The sequence below is a fragment of the Macrotis lagotis genome, chromosome 2 (assembly GCF_037893015.1).
Source record: "Macrotis lagotis isolate mMagLag1 chromosome 2, bilby.v1.9.chrom.fasta, whole genome shotgun sequence".
Lineage (NCBI taxonomy): Eukaryota > Metazoa > Chordata > Mammalia > Peramelemorphia > Peramelidae > Macrotis > Macrotis lagotis.
In genome coordinates, this window is record NC_133659.1 from 8,346,177 (window position 1) to 8,359,384 (window position 13,208).

General features: G+C 42.2%; 2 protein-coding genes across 5 annotated transcripts in view; one reads left to right on the top strand and one right to left on the bottom strand.

Moving 5' to 3' along the window:
• The window catches only part of SRSF11 (serine and arginine rich splicing factor 11), a 36,083-nt gene extending 26,999 nt beyond the window's left edge, over positions 1-9,084 (bottom strand). Inside the window, exons 1-2 of one of the 4 annotated variants that reach the window (XM_074221199.1) lie at positions 8,935-9,084; positions 869-951 (exon numbers count right to left, since the gene is read on the bottom strand). The gene's annotated coding sequence lies outside the window, so the exon portion shown is untranslated. Of the gene's footprint in view, positions 1-868; positions 8,448-8,934 lie in introns of those variants that run through there. The other 3 variants (XM_074221198.1, XM_074221201.1, XM_074221200.1) reach the window with 3 other exon arrangements.
• Positions 9,085-9,215: 131 nt separating this feature from the next.
• The window catches only part of LRRC40 (leucine rich repeat containing 40), a 41,267-nt gene continuing 37,274 nt past the window's right edge, over positions 9,216-13,208 (top strand). Inside the window, exon 1 of the mRNA XM_074221196.1 lies at positions 9,216-9,375. Coding sequence (XP_074077297.1) covers positions 9,216-9,375 — 160 coding nt within the window. The remainder of the gene's footprint in view (positions 9,376-13,208) is intronic.

Here is a 13,208-nt window from a genome sequence, read left to right on the forward strand (position 1 = left end):
GTCTATATTAAAATCGGCATGGATCTGAGCCTTGTTTCCTAGGCTCCTCCCTTCCATCCCATTTATTTATATGAGGTGCAAGGCATAGAATACCTTTATTTTGAACTTAAAATGTCAAAGAGAGGAAAAAAAGAATGAGAATGGTTTGGGTATTGTTATTCCTGCCCTGAAAGTATGAACTTATTCACTGCCAAAATGTTTTAAAGCCACTGTGGAGAAATCCTACAGCTAAAATTTCTAGATGTTTTCCCCTTATTATGCATAAGCATAATATCATAAGTTCATATGAAATTTAAACTCATTTCTTTTTTTTCCTTTAAAAAATGTCTATTTTAGGAGGCTGAAAATAGCTCCCCCCAACATATATAATATTGAGATCGCACATGTCCCAAAATCTATCCCAAGTGATTTTGACACCATAAAGTTGCCTGCAGGGGCTATTTTTTTATTTTGTTATAAATAATTTGGGGAGAGGGAATTCAAATAGATTCTTAATAAATATTGGTTGAAAGACTATCATGTATGTGTAATAATTACCTTTATAAAAAAAAGCAGAATCTTTTGTCTATTGATACTTTTAATATCTGGCACTCTAGTTTAAACTTACTACCTCTAAAAAATTAAAATGTATATAAAGTAAGAGGGCAGGTTGACTACCAAAGATGATTACTTTTTTTTAAATGAACTAAGACAATTTCTCAAATTTATTTTAAAATTAAGTTAAGCACAAACCATTTAAATGCCACTATGAAAACCAATAACTTCAAATTATACAAGTAATAAAAGAGATTTATAATTTTATTAATGTTTCCTGTTGGAAGATGGAATGGTATTTGAAATAAGCCTTTAATAGAAGGGTTCTCTTCACCTTTTTGTGCTTATGGATCTTTTAAGCAGCCTTATTGCTTCTGTTCACTGATCCCTTCACAAACCAAGGTTACTTAAGTGCATCTAAAAATAAGATTACAAAAGAAAACAAATTATATTGAACTATAGTTAAAAATATTTGAAAATTTCATGGATCCAAGTTTAAGAACTCCAATACAATCAAATCAGGTTAAATGTTGAGAATATGAAATTCTTTTACTAGCCATCATTTTGAATGTTTAACAACATATAAAATTATCAACATGAACATTTTTATGTTTGATGAAAACAAAATCTTCCACTGGATACTACTACTGCACATTTGATAATTTTAATAAGTATGTTAATATGTTTTATCTTGGGATGGGGGGATATTGGTCAGGTCTTGATTAAAACAAGTTGTTAAAATACTAGGGACTACCTTGTACCTAATAAGTGCTAAATAAATGCTGGTTCTTGTGGTCAAAAAGAAGCCTTTCTCAAAATGGCCAAGGCCCAAACAACCAAAGTTTACTTATTACTTATATCCAACAAGGCAAATCCTCACCTCAAGAAAATTTTGAAACTCTTAAGAACCCTTTGTTTTCTTTGAGCTTTCACCTCCTCTAGGCTCTATAAAATTTGGATTACTGTTCCTTCAAGTAATAATTAACTCTGATTAGAGGTTTAGTCTATCCAAGTTCTAACTAGGGAAGAGAGGGGGTGGGGGAAGAGGAGAGGAAGACAAAGAAAAGAGAAAATGACAATAATTAAAAGGAAACTAGAAAGCAACCCCCTCCTCCCCCAGCAGCTAAGGAAGTAAGTCAACTATACATTTTTTAAAGTCTGAAATGATCAAATTGGTTTGAATTCCAAAACTTATTTAGATATCGATTAAAAGTTTTTATGCACATTCCTCCAGGGTCAATAATAAATATGCCTCATCTTTAAAAATAATATTTATCACCTGCAAGATAAAAGAAAAACACTATTAAGGATCCCGCCCCTAATGCAGACATCAGTTACAGCACAGAAGACAAGCTCATGCCTGCTGAATGCAGCCCAAACTAGATAAAAAATGTAAGTGGAATATGTTTTACAAAAAATAAACAAAACAACACTACAGTATAGATAATACTAATTTGTGGTTTTCAAAGTCAATATGTAGCCTGCTGGGATCCATTTCTACTTGAGTTTGACACTACTGATGTAGATTAATTTCTAAGTAGATTAGAGAATACTGAATTTCCAATGCTATTATAATGTCAAATTGTCTAATGTTACCACTTTTTGATCCAGAGAGAAAATATCATGCTTTTGGAGGCACAGTGCTATTAATGTTTGCTCTTAATTTTGTTTTGCAGAAATCTAAAAGACAGCAGAACTATATTCTGACTTCTCTTTTCCCAGATTGCTTTATAATCTAATTTAAAATTTTAAAATTTGTTTTGAGACCCTTTTACCTGAAGGAAAACACATACTCTGAATTGCTACCACAAAACGCTATATAAGTGACGCAGTCAACAGAGAGGCGGCCCTAGAGTCAGGAGAACCTGAGTTCAAATCTGCCCTCTGATGTCTTAATTTGCCTAGCTGTGTAACCTTGGGCAAGTCACTTAACCTATTGCTTAAATAAATAAAATAAATGCTATATAAATGTGAATATCAGCTTTAGCAACGTATAGAGGAAAAAATTTCAGCTTTAACGTTCAGTTTTAAAAACAAAAGAAAGCACTTTTAAGGTTTTCTTGAGACCAGTTCCATTCATGAAAAAAAAGGATTATTTAATTTGTAATTAGATTAATGAGGAAGCCCTGTCAAATTACTGAAGTCCAAGACTTAATATGCCCCAACAGAACTCATGATCTCCTTCCTCTCCTATCTATGCATGTTGTTCTAGGCACCCAAATGCACAACCTCCTGATGCAACATTCCTGTTATTTCTCTCCTTCACCCCTTAGATCCAAAGTCCAAGTACGGTCATTTTGTCTTCATAATCTTTCCCATCCTTTTTCCTTCTTTAGCTCAAGGTCACAGCTAAGCCCCTCATCAATACTTGGTCAGACTATATGGCAAGAGACTAATTGCCAGGGCACATACTAATGCAATTGCCAGCTCCCTACTTCTAGTCTCTCCCTTCTCCACCCCAGCCAAATGGCTAGTTCTGAAGCCGAGGCCTGACAGCATCACTGGAGGATCAGGTGAGGGGGGGGTCTCCGTTCCCTCAAAGACAAATAGAAATTTGGCATTTAAAGTTCTTCAATATGTGGCTGCCTTCATTAGGTCTTCAAGGTTTCCCAGAACAGCCAAACTAGTCTAGTTTCTCTTTCTGGGGCTGGACATTCAGTGTCCCACCTCAGAGAATTTGCTGAAAACACTCCTTTTGCATTTTAATTGTAGGGGTTTCTAAGCTTCTCTCAAAGCATCATCTCCTCCAAAGGGCAGCTCTTGAAAATTTCATTACTTCAAACAATTGCCAAGTATTCATATACTGTCTGTACTTTTTTTTTTAATTCAATAGAAGGCAAATTTGTTTTTGTATGGGCACATCGCCTGCACTTGGATGGAATGGAGTGTTTAATATTTAATCCTTAGTTTTCAAAGATGATCATGACACCAGGGAGGTGATGTGACAAGCATGAATTGGATTAGAGTTGGGGGTGGGGGTGGGCATTGGGCTAAGTCACCAGTCTCATGTTCTCCTTTGGAGTCATCTGGATATGGATCAGGATGACCAGAGATGGCTCTGATGCGAGGCAATCAGGGTTAAGTGACTTGGAGAGTGTCTGAGGCCAAATTTGAACTCAGGTCCTCTGGACTTGGGGAACCATGCTCTAGCCCCCCCCCCCGTCATCTAGATATCTAATCTAATAAATAAATAAATGGGTTTGATAAATGTCTGTAGATGAGATTTCTCTGCAGGTCCATCAACTTTTGATTAAAAAAATTTTTTTTGACAAGGCAATGGGGTTAAGTGACTTGCCCAAGGTTACAGAGCAAGGTGATAATTAAGTGACTGAGGCTGAATTTGAACTCGAGTCTTCTTGACACCACTGCATCACCAAGCTGCCCAACCTTTGATTCTTCAACCAAAAGTTTGTTTTCATCTCAAACTATCGTTTTAGTAACTTTTATTTTTCATCTTCAAATGGAAAAGAACTAGTTGGCATCACCTAAGGAAAAATGGGTTTTTGTTTTTACTTTTTAATGTCCTACCCCTCATGTCTTTTTATGGAAGGTGTTAGAGCCTCTAAGCAGACCTGGAAGATGCTTGCAACATATGAAATACATCTGAGGCAAAACTAATCTGGTAAAGCAGCCAATTTGTTTTATCAACTGAAAAAGTCAAGTTGACTCACATTCTACTAAGAATACAGAACAATGTTTTTACTTTGTTGACAAGGTTGTGTGTGAGGAAAAAACTTGTATCAGTATCAGAGCTACAAGTCATTCTCCTTGAGGTTACAAGTAAACAAGTATCACTACTCGTTGCTATCCTAGAAATAAGATACTTCAGGAGATAATAGCTGCTTGGCTTTGTTTTTAAATGCAGATTATCTGAACAGAAAAAAACAAGGATTAGTTTAATCTGAATTTTTCACATGAGAACTTTTTTTTGGAAAATGAGAAACAAGGGGTCCAAGCTATGAATATAACTTGTGAAAGAGAGAACACCAAAATCTGTTCTCTGAATGGTTTCGTTTTCAGTTCAGGTTTATTTAAAAGCAAAGATTCTCAAACATTTTCATATCAGGGTCTCTTTATCACGTTAAAATAACAGCTTTGTTTGGGTGAATTGGTTGTCTATGATATTTACAAACCATGATAGAAATTAATATTACGCATGTAAGTTTTTCTGTCACACAGGTAGGAATATGGCAAGACAGTTAACATTTTATTCAAGGAAAAATCATGTAATAAGGCAAGATAGCTTAGAGATTAGAGAGAAAAGCCCAGGAGTTAGGAAAGAAGGCATGGGCCCAAGTGTTGCCTATAAACCCACTTGCCTGAAAACCAAAATGAAAGAGAGAATCTGCTTTGGGAGAAGGTGGTTCTCTTATTTGAAAGATTCCAGTACCAATAAAATGATAGGTTCAATCTTTAACCTAAAAAGTATATATGAGTGCAAACCAAAACATTTAATATTATCTACATATGTATTATATGTTAAACAAAAAATTAAAAACCCTCATCAAGTTAGGAATTATACCTGATTATTAGTACAGAATGTCAGAAAAATTTAACAAATGATTCCCCTTTAAAAACTTAAATAAAAAAGATAAATGTTGCACGTTATAAATCTTTAAAAATTTTGATGTTTATTGAGTCCTTTCCCAAGTCTTGCCAAGTTTGCTTGCCCTTCAAACTTTGGAAAAGACAGCATATGCTTGAAGTGGAAAATGACTTCAAGGGAGGGGGATTAAAGTGTTTTCCCCCCCTTTTAAAAAAAGGGAAATCTAAACATTAACAATGTTAATAGTAGCAAAACTGTATTTAACAAATGCCTTTTCCACCTAAATCAAATTACTTATTCAGTGCCATATCAAAGTATCAAAAATTATTTTGAGCTAAGAAAAATAGTAACAAAATTCATATGGAGGAATTAAAAAGTCAAAAATATCCAAGGGAATTAATGGGAAAAAAAAGGAAGGTGACCTATTCATACCATAATCTAAAATTATATATAAAGTTTCAGTCATCAAAACTGTTAGGTTCTGGCTAAGAAATGGTGGATCAATGGAAAAGATTAGATACAAAAGAAATAATAGTAAATGACTATAGTATTTACTGTTTGATAAACTCAAAGTATAAGAACTGGAAGATAGTAGGGCAGAAACTAGACGCAGACTAACACCTCACATCCTATACCAAAATGAGATCAAAATGGGTACAGGGTTTAGACATAAAAGGTGAAACCATAAACCAATTTATTTCTCTGATTTACTATAAGGAATAGTTTATCAGATCTACAGAAAGGGGAGCAGTTTATGACCAAAGAGAGAGGTTATAAAATGGCAAAATGAATCATTTTGATTATGTTAAATTTAATATAAAGTTTTTGCACAAATAAAACCAATGAATCAAATTAAAAGTTGGGGGCAGAAAAAGCACTGGCCCTGGAATCAGGAGGACCCGAGTTCAAATCCAGCCTCAGACACTTATTAATTACCTAGCTGTGTGACAACTTAGGCAAATCATTTAATGCCCTCCCCCCATGCCTTGAAAAAACCATAAAAAAACCCTCTGGAACACTTTTTACAGCTGTTTCTGAAAAAAGGACCCATTTCTAAAATATTTAGAGAACTGGGTCAAATTTCTAAGAATAACAAGTCATTCCCTAATTGATAAATGATCAAAGACTATAAATAGGCAATTCACAGATGAAAAAATTTAAGTTATCTATAGTAATATAAAAATGCACTAAATCATTAGAATAAATCAAAAGTATCTCCCTCATACATAGCATATTGGCAACATGACAAAAAAGGAAAATGATCACTGTTGGAGATGAGGGAAACCGGGACACTAATGCATTGTTGGTGGAGCTGTGAATGATCCTATCTTATGGGAGAGCAATTTGGAATTACACCCAAAAGGCAATTAAAATAAACTTCATATCCTTCCACTACTAGGTCTGTATGCCAAAAGGATTACAAAAAAAGGGGAAAAGATCCATATGGATAAAAATATTTATAGTGGTTCTTTTTGTAGTGGCAAAGAATTGGCAATTGGGGAGTAGCTGAACAAATTGTGGTATACAAATGAGTACTATTGCTCTATAAGAAAACATGAGGGTTGGGACTTCAGAAAAACCTGTATGAACTGATGCTGAGTGAAATGAGCAGAACGGGCTTAACATTATACACAGCAACATTAGATGATGATCAACTATGACTGACTTGCTCATTTCAGCAGCATAATAATAAAAAGAGAAAGAATTGTCTTTAGATTGGTCTGGGTGTCTGCTACACTAATGTGTCTTTAGAAAAAGGACATGGGATGGAAAATACCATCCAAAAGCAACTATGCAATGTGAATGCAGACCAAAGGTTACTATTTTCAATTTTTAAAATGTTTTATGTATTTTTTACTTGATTCTTCTTTCATAACATGATTAATATAAATATATAGTTAACATATATATTAATAAAAACCTGTATTAGATTGCTTTCTGTTGGGGCAGGGAAAGGGGGAAAAATGTGAAACTCAAAACCTTCACAAAAAAAAGATTGCTGAAAACTACCTTTGCATGTAATTGGAAAAATAACAAAAAAATCTTCAAAAATAGTTACTGACAAATAGTTACATTTAAATCTGTTATTACAGGTAAGAGTTTTTGATATTCTTTTGAATGGTGAAATCAAACAATAATTTAATCTATTTCAGTTTTTTAATGTTAGAAGAAACCTTATTGCTTTATAAGTGGAGATTAAAAGCATTTTTTAAAATATGGATACTAAGATGCCACATTCAGGTGTGCATTCTCAGACTACATTTGTTGAATGCAAAAGATTTGTCTAGCAAATGTGTCAAGCACCCAGTCCCACGTCAACACTTCCAAAGTGAAGCCCCAAACAGTAAAATGTTAACTGGTAAATATTAAACACAAATACAATAAAAAATAAATAATATTACATGTTAAAATGCCCACAGGGATCTTTATATCCTCACCAAAACCCGCTCTTTCCTATTTGAGTTTGACACCACTGGACTAGGAAAATTCATGTGGCAAGGTAGCAAAGTTTTTTGTCCTAAGTTAAGAGACTTTGATCACCAAAAAAAAAAAGTAGATCAAATTATCATCATCATTATTGCCGAGCACGAATGTGATGTATGAAAAACAAAACCATCAGCCTGCAAAGCCAACAGTATTCTGTCACGGAACTAACGTAGAGTTGTAATGCATAGCTGTTTCACTGAAGAAAGCGTAAGGTCAAGACGATGGGTCACAAAAATGGCCGTAGTTTTTCTACTACTAAATTAGCCGAATGACAGGCTACTCTGATCCCACGTACCTGGATTCACACCTGCTATTCTGGTAAAACCCTACTTTAAAGAGTGAAATCAGAAAACTTTTAGAAATGTCACTCTGGACCTTCCAATTTCTGTGACCCAAACTCAATCTGTCAATCGGCCAGAATTCCTCAAAGGCCCTCGCTGGTGCTGAATAGAGACAGGGGAGCCCTTCTTTAACAACACAGGTCAGCACCTCTGCAACTCACAGTCTGAAAGGGGCCTCGGGGACCCTCTTGTCCAAGTTTTACAAATGATGAAATTAAGGGTCAGGGAAGGGACTTGCCCCAAATCACAGAAACTGTGCCAGGATCGGGAGGCCGGCCTTCTGACTCCTCAGAGGGCAGGGAGGGTCATTAAGGGGGGCACATAAGGCTGGAGCAGCTTTTAGAGGGAGAGTGGGGGTCAGTTAACTTGTAAAGAACTCCCGATGTCGTCAGAAGGATTACTCCTGGCCGCCACCCACGAAACACAAAGACCCTTCTCTTTCTACCAAGTGCCCCAGCCCCGAGGACGAGCGCGTTAGCGCCTCGCGGTTCGCGGCAGGTCCGGGCCCCGAGGCCAGGGCGGATCTGGGCCGGGGGGCCGGCCACGGTCCCCGCCCCCCAGGCCGGGCAGGCCGCCGGCCCAACGGTCCCAAATTTCGGGCTCTCGGACGAGCCGGGGGCGCCTCTCGCGGCGCTCGGCCCGAGAAGCCCCCGGCCCCGCTCCCGGCTACGGTTGGCTCCGGGCCCCTCGAGGGCGGTGGGGGAGGGGGCGGCCCGCCCAAGGGCACGGAGAGGCCGCGCCGGCGGCTCCGGCCCGATTCCCGCCCCGGGCCCCGCGGCCCTCCCCGCGCCCGGCCCGGGCCTCCGACGTTGCTCGGGGCGGAGGGAGGGCGGAGGCCGCGCGGCGCGGGCCCGGGCGCTCCCTCGGCGCGGCCTGCGGCCTGCGCGCCCCGCCGGGCCTTCCTCCTCCGTCGACGGGCCGCCCCCGCCCCCGGCCCCGGCCGCCGACGCGCCCCGCCGCCCCGGCCCCGGCCCCGGCGCGCCGCGGACGCCCAAGGGACCCCGGCGGGCCCCGCCGCCCGCTCACCTGAGGAGGGTGCTGGCGCTGAGGAACACGCACGCAGCCCGGCGCCTCTCCAGCGGCCTCCTTCCTGCCTCCCTCCCTGCGGGCCCCAGACGCCGCTCGCGACGTCACAGGCGCGCCGGCCGCACGTCACCGCGCACGGCGCGCCCGGGCGCGGCCCCACGTGACCCCGCTCTCGCGCGGCGGGCGCGCCGCTGACACGTCACGGGGCGGGGCGGGGCGGCGCGGCGTTCGGACGTCACGGGGCGGGCGGGGCGATTTGGGTTGGAGGCGGGAGCGCCGCGATGTCGAGGCCGAGGGCGGCGGCGGCCCGGGGCCGGGGGCCCGGGCCGGGCTTCCGCCGCGAGGACGGCGGCGACGGCGGCGGCGGCGTCCCGCAGGGGCTGCTGAGGGCGGCGCGGAAGAGCGGCCAGCTCAACCTGTCGGGCCGAGAGCTGAGCGAGGGTGAGCGCCGGGGGGCCGCGCCGCGCGGGGCGGGGCGGGGGGCGTCAGCCTGGCCTCGGGACGGGCCGCGCTGCGGGGGGCGGGGCGGGGGGGGGGGCGCCGGGGCCGAGCTGCCCCGCCCCCGGCGCTGCCCCCCGCGCGTGTCCGCGCCCCCCCGCCCCCCTGCCCCCCCCGCCCCCGGCGCTGCCCCGCGCGTGTCCGCGCCCCGCCCCCTGCCCCCCGCCCCCGGCGCTGCCCCGCGCGTGTCCCGCGCCGCCGCCCCCTGCCCCCGCCCCCGGCGCTGCCCCCACGCGTGTCCGCGCCGCCGCCGCGGTCGTGGTGCCGTTGGGCTTGCGGACGGTTCGGGGCCGGTGCTGACGTGCCCACGGCAGTGCCCCACGGCGCCCGGACCGTTGGCGCAGAAGGCACAGTGGCACGGCCTCTGCCCCGCGCGTTGGCAGCCCCAGCGGGGGGGGGGGGGCGGCCCCGCGGGCTGCCACTGCTGCCCTCCCCCCCCCCCGCCCCCTCCCCCAGGACCCCCGACCCTCCCGGCTGCACAGGGAGCCTTGCCCGGAGGTTACGGAACGCGTGGGTTTGCTGAACCTGAGGCCGGAGCTGCCGAAGCCGAATCAGTCCTGTGGTCTCGGGGCCCCTTTATCGGACTCTCGGAGTGGAATTCAAGACGCAGATCATTTAGAGACATTCATTGGCATTTTCTGGTTAGGAAATGAAGATAAGGAAGTGACCCAGAAATAGAATTGGAGATTGATCCAAGAGGAGAGAGAAAAGAAAAGGTATTTTGGGTCCTGAAGGAGAACAGAGACTGGAAACTACAGAACTGGGATGTTTAATCTCCTTGATTCATGAGTTGTCATAGCAGCTTTATGATGTATTGAGGGAAAAGGGTCTTTGGCCGTACATCTGAGTTCAGATGTCCCTGGCCTTCGCCCCTAGACTAGCCACAGTGACCTGCAGCTAGCCTGGAACCAGAGCACAAGTTCCCTTGGGTTTAGTATCACCTTGCTCTAGCCTATGGCATTTGCTTTCAACTGTGCTGGAGTGAGCTCTCATTGTTTATGGGATCATCCAACATTTGTCCTTCATTCTCAAAGAAGACCCATCTGGATCAAAGTGAGGGGGGTTGTGTTAAGGTCACCAGTGTCATCTTCTCCGGAGCCATCTGGGTCCAGTAGCCACATAGGGATCAGGATGACTGGAGATGGCCCTGGATATGAGGAGGCAGGGTAAAGTAACTTGCCCAAGGTCACAGATCTTGCAAGAGTCAAGTGTCTGAGGCCAGATTTGAATTCCAGTCTCCTGACTCCAGGTAGGGCTGGTGCTGTCTCCACCGCCTAGAGTACTTTTAGAGTCAGGCAACTCTCCAAAGACTATGGGTTGTGCCTCTTTTGTATCTTTATGTGCCTGGCACATAGAGTGGACAGTTAGTAATTGTTTGGTTGATTGATTGATCTCAGTAAGGATGTGGAAATTAGGAAATTACGGAGGTCCTGAACCAGGTTGAAGGCTCTGTGACATAGGACAGAAATGATGACTTTTGGGTATAAGTGAATGAGGAATCCATCCAAGAGAAACTTGTTTATTTAAAATTGCAGACAGGAAGCTGGAAAGCAAGACTTAGTAGTTGTAAGACTGGGATGGATAGAGATGAGAGCACTGGGAATATTGGCATCAGAAGGAGTTTTCACATATTCTGAATTGCAAGGTTTGGAAAAATTGAAGCTGGGAATTTGTTAGTCAAAGGAGAGATAACCTTTGACCACAACTCCTATCCTCAGAAGGCAGGGTCATTTTAATTTCTCATATAAAAAGGGAAAAAAAGACCCTTCATTTCTGGATTAGTAAATAGTGATTAACTGAACTCATCTTTAGCTTTGATTTCTTTGGGTTGTCTCAGGAGGGTAGGGAATGGCACATAATCAGATGATTGTCTCTATCTGGAATATGTGCTTGCTTCTTGATCTGTGCAAGTCTCCAGGTCCCTAATCCTAAGTAAGATCCTGTTGGCAAGATGCCTAGTGGCATACTTTTAATAACAATATACAAGTTTTATAAATCTGAGATTTCATAATCTACGATAATAATAATGTTATCAAATATAATATTTAGAATCTATGTAACACTTTTAAGGTTTTCAGAGTATTCACTGATTTTCTCAAACTGAGACTAAAGTAGAGGGGAAAATTGATGCATGATTTATAGATGTTTGTATTCTGTGCAGCCCCTGAGACTGATACACACCAAAATGTGGATCGATTCTCTTCTGTTTGTGCTAATTAATACCAGTTATTATCAAGAAAACACATGTTCTCTACCAACCAGCACCTCACCATCCAAAAAGGAACCATTGTTACAGCAAATGGAGAAGTTTTGAATATTGTGGATAAGTTCACTTACCTTGGCAGTGTTCTTTCCAGGGATGTTCACATAGATGAAGAGGTTGACACACACATTGCCAGAGCTAACTCAGTGTTTGGGAGGCTCCGAAGGAAAATGTGGGAGAGAAGAAGATTCAGATTGACTACCAAGGTCTACAGAGCCATTACGCTGACCTCATTGCTATATTACCTGGACAATCTACAAGCACCAGGCCAGGAAACTGAATCGCTTCCATATAAATTGTCTTAGGAAGATGTTGAAAATCACCTGGAGGATAAAGTACTGGACCCTGAAGTCCTTTCTCGAGTTAAACTGCCAGACATCCAAACTCTGCTATAGACAGCTCAACTATGATGGACTGGTGAACATGTGTTTGCCTCAAAGATTCTCCTCCAGAGAGTCACACAAGGCAAGCACTCACATGGAGGTCGGAGCAAGCAATTCAAGGACACTCAAGGTTTCTCTGAATTACTTTGGATTGATGACATGGGAGACATGGCACAGGACTGCTCATCACGGTGTGCCTGAATCAAACAAGGCTCAAAATGTGAGATGCACAGATTTAGAGACATCTCCATCCCAAATGTTCATGTGTGCAATGCATGCCTGACTTGTGGTAGAGCCTTCCCATCTCATATTGGTCCGCTCAGCCACAGTCTTCCTCATCTCCTCATTTTAGTCCTGTGAGCATGAAGGACAATAACCTGTGTACCTAGCACTATTAAATAATCATGGTAATAAATGAATTCTTGCTTTACCTTTGATCTTTTTGGAAAAACCTCTTAACTTTTTTTCCATCACACATAACGCTTGCTCCTGGACTTAGAGAAAAATTTGGTTTTTTTTAAGGAATGGTACGTTTCTTATAGTTTCTAGAGTGTTTAAAGTAGAAGTGACTTGAATTTGGTCAGAACCTTTTTTAGCATCTACTGATGTAATTGTGGCTTTTATTTTTTATATTACTACTAGGATTTATTATATATTTGTATTATTATAGATTTCTCTTCTAGCAAAAATCAGTTTATACTGATATCTTATTGTCTTATCTTGCTATCTTTTATACTTTGTTTCTTAAGGATATGATTTCTCTCTCATCACATTCAATTTGGATCAATGTATACCATGGAAACAATGGAAAGACTAACAGACAGCCTTCTCTGGGGGCAGAGAAGGGAAGTAAGATTGGGGGGAAAATTGTAAAACTCAAAATAAATCTTTAAAAAAAAAAGAAAGAAAAACAATCACTTTTATTTCAAAAAGATCTCACTGAACCATTTTACATCCAAAGAACAATTAACTTCAATATGACATAAATTGTTTGCAATAAGATGAGAAGGCCCTCATCAAATCTACAATACAAATATGGTGTCCTTTGGCAAACCAGTTCTACATTCCTGGTATAAATGGGTCATAGTCTACAATTTTTGTAATAAGTGTTGTAGCCTAGTATTTTACTT